This window comes from Penaeus chinensis, chromosome 4 (assembly GCF_019202785.1).
Source record: "Penaeus chinensis breed Huanghai No. 1 chromosome 4, ASM1920278v2, whole genome shotgun sequence".
Lineage (NCBI taxonomy): Eukaryota > Metazoa > Arthropoda > Malacostraca > Decapoda > Penaeidae > Penaeus > Penaeus chinensis.
The window spans coordinates 30,438,270-30,440,769 of record NC_061822.1 but is presented as its reverse complement, the minus strand read 5'-3'; the positions used below and the strand labels follow the sequence as shown (position 1 = coordinate 30,440,769).

The window sequence follows — 2,500 nt, the reverse complement described above, 5'->3', positions numbered from 1 at the left end:
TTTAACACTTGTCGGCATCACTGATCATTCCAGGCTGAACGTTAACTAACACAGCTAAAATATTTTGCCATCATTACGTTATAGAAAAAACAATAAAATTCCATCCAGACCTTGTCCACTTTATGAGACAAGGTGGAGACTTGAAACTGCATTGTTTCTTAAATCAATAGTATAGTGAAACTTGATTTTTTGTATGAATAATTTCCCACTCTCGTGCACGTGCGCAAGTATGTAGATTAGTATGCGTCCAGAGAACAAACACACAAACAACCATTTACACACATGCATGTATGTGTGTGTGTGTGTGTGTGTGTGTGTGTGTGTGTGTGTGTTTGCATATGAATTAGCGTGTGTATGGTTGAACGTTTGACTTTGTGTGCGTGTGTGCGTGTGTGTGTGTGTGTGTGTGTGTGTGTGTGTGTGTGTGTGTGTGTGTGTACCTGTGTGTGTGTGCTTGAGTGTGTGTGTGTGTGTTTATGTGTGTGTGTGTGTGTATGTGTGTGTGTGTGTGTTTATGTGTGTGTGTGTGTATGTGTGTGTGTGTGTGAGTGTGTGTGTGTGTGTGTGTGTGTGTGTGTGTGTGTGTGTGTGTGTGTGTGTGTGTGTGTGTGTGTGTGTGTGTGTACGCGCGCGCGTGGACATACAGTGAATGTGTGAATGAACGATTACAAATGCATTAACAGACAGATTTTGTATAGCATTTAACAATAAGAAAACAACAGGGAAACAGATTTAATAGATAAAATTGAGTTGATTTAAGATAAATTACCAAGGGCTCCTTAAGAAAACTCTGTCATGTTTCACTATCACCATTTCTCTTTTCACAGAAATGTAGGAAAAACAACCACGGAATCAACGCAATGCTTGTCTTGATTTTTTTCTTCTGACTTCCGAGCAGTGGTGTCCAATAGGTGGAGATCAGCAGTTACATAAAAGTCTTTCACTAATAGTGTAGGACACATACCTTTATATAAACGCATATCATACCTGAATCATAATCACATCATATTGTAAGAAAGTATACACAGGTGAACAATAAACTAGAAGCATGTGGTAAGGAGAATGGAGGAAATAAAACCCACTCGAAAATTCAAAGAAAAAGAAGAATATATATGTATATATATGCAGACATTCGCGCATTAATGTTCTTTTTTCATCTGGACGCGGCTATATCTGAGACACTGATATGTTTCTGAAACCCTAAAGCCTGTCTACCACACGCAGACACCCCAACAAGAACGGACAGTACAAGAGACAACAATGTGTAATGCTCGCCAACCCCCTGGAAGTGGGACCAGCAGCAGCGAAGTCTAAACACACTAACATTCATTCTAAGATTGTCAAGTACAAAAAATCCTATCTTTTGATCCAGTTAGCACTGATCGCAGCCCCGCACAGCAGTCCACCAGTGCTCGACTTTATCGATTGAGCATTAAATGCATTCACCCGCGACCTGTCTTCTACGGCTCCTCACTAACACAACTTCACACGCTAGAAAAGCATCGTTACTCGCTAAAGTTACGGGAACACATGGAAGAGAATTATACACGGAAGTCCTGGGTGATCTAGTAGTCCATGATGAGTTCGGCATTCCGCGCCTTCCGCTGACAACATAGGGAGAGGCAGAAGAGCTTGAGGCCGCGGCGGAACTTCGGGCTCATGGCGATGTAGATAATGGATTTCCAGCACGAGTTGAGCGCCCCGAGCCAGAAGACAGCGAAGTGAAGATACCTCACGTCGATATGGTGGCCCGTGAGGTACTCGTAGGTCCTCACCCCCACGCACGGCCCCCACGACAGCCAGAAAGTGAGCACCAGCACGAAAGACATGGCATGGTCGGGGTTTGCCAGGTTCGAGGTGAGTGCGGTGATAAACTCCTTGTCCTGTCCCACCACGCAAGTTTTGAGCCTGCGCATGGTGTTGAAGATGTAGCCGTAGGTGTAGAAGAGGGTGATGAGTGTAGGTCCCAGCACCATGGGAACGAGAGTGAACGCGTACGCTATCATGCTGCCCCAGTCCAGCCAGCACACAAAAGCCTCAGAGTCCCAGTGGGAGGAGTTGTTGAAGCCCAGCAGCGGCGGGCAACACAACATCATGGAGGTGATCCACGTGAACACAACCCAGCATTGGCATCGCGTCTTCGTCTGCACCGTCTCGTACCTGCAACCAGGGGGGTGCTGTTAATGACAGGTAGGTCGATAAAACAAGTAAATGAAATGAGGAGGTAAATATATGAAATAAGAAGGCAGACAAATAAAATCAATAGGCAAATTGATGAAATAGATTGGTAAATAAATAAATAGGTACATATATTAAATAAACAATCCGAAGAGAGTAATGAAATAAGTAAGAAATATAATAAAAGAGTATGCATAAGAATAAAACAGTCAAAGTACGGAATAGTCATATATAATATATGATTCGTCGGTCATCTTATAAGAATAATTTATGTCATTATAGCATATGATTATACGGCGTGGACACGTGTATGATTCTAACA

The 2,500-nt window shown here is 43.1% G+C and overlaps 1 protein-coding gene across 5 annotated transcripts in view; it reads right to left on the bottom strand.

Moving 5' to 3' along the window:
• Positions 1–537: 537 nt before the first annotated feature.
• LOC125025035 (probable G-protein coupled receptor 21) overlaps positions 538–2,500 on the bottom strand; it is a 108,360-nt gene continuing 106,397 nt past the window's right edge. For all 5 annotated transcript variants that reach the window (XM_047612902.1, XM_047612899.1, XM_047612898.1 and 2 more), the window contains one exon: positions 538–2,160. In XM_047612902.1, the coding sequence (XP_047468858.1) occupies positions 1,566–2,160 (595 nt within the window). In that variant the 3' untranslated portion in view covers positions 538–1,565. The remainder of the gene's footprint in view (positions 2,161–2,500) is intronic.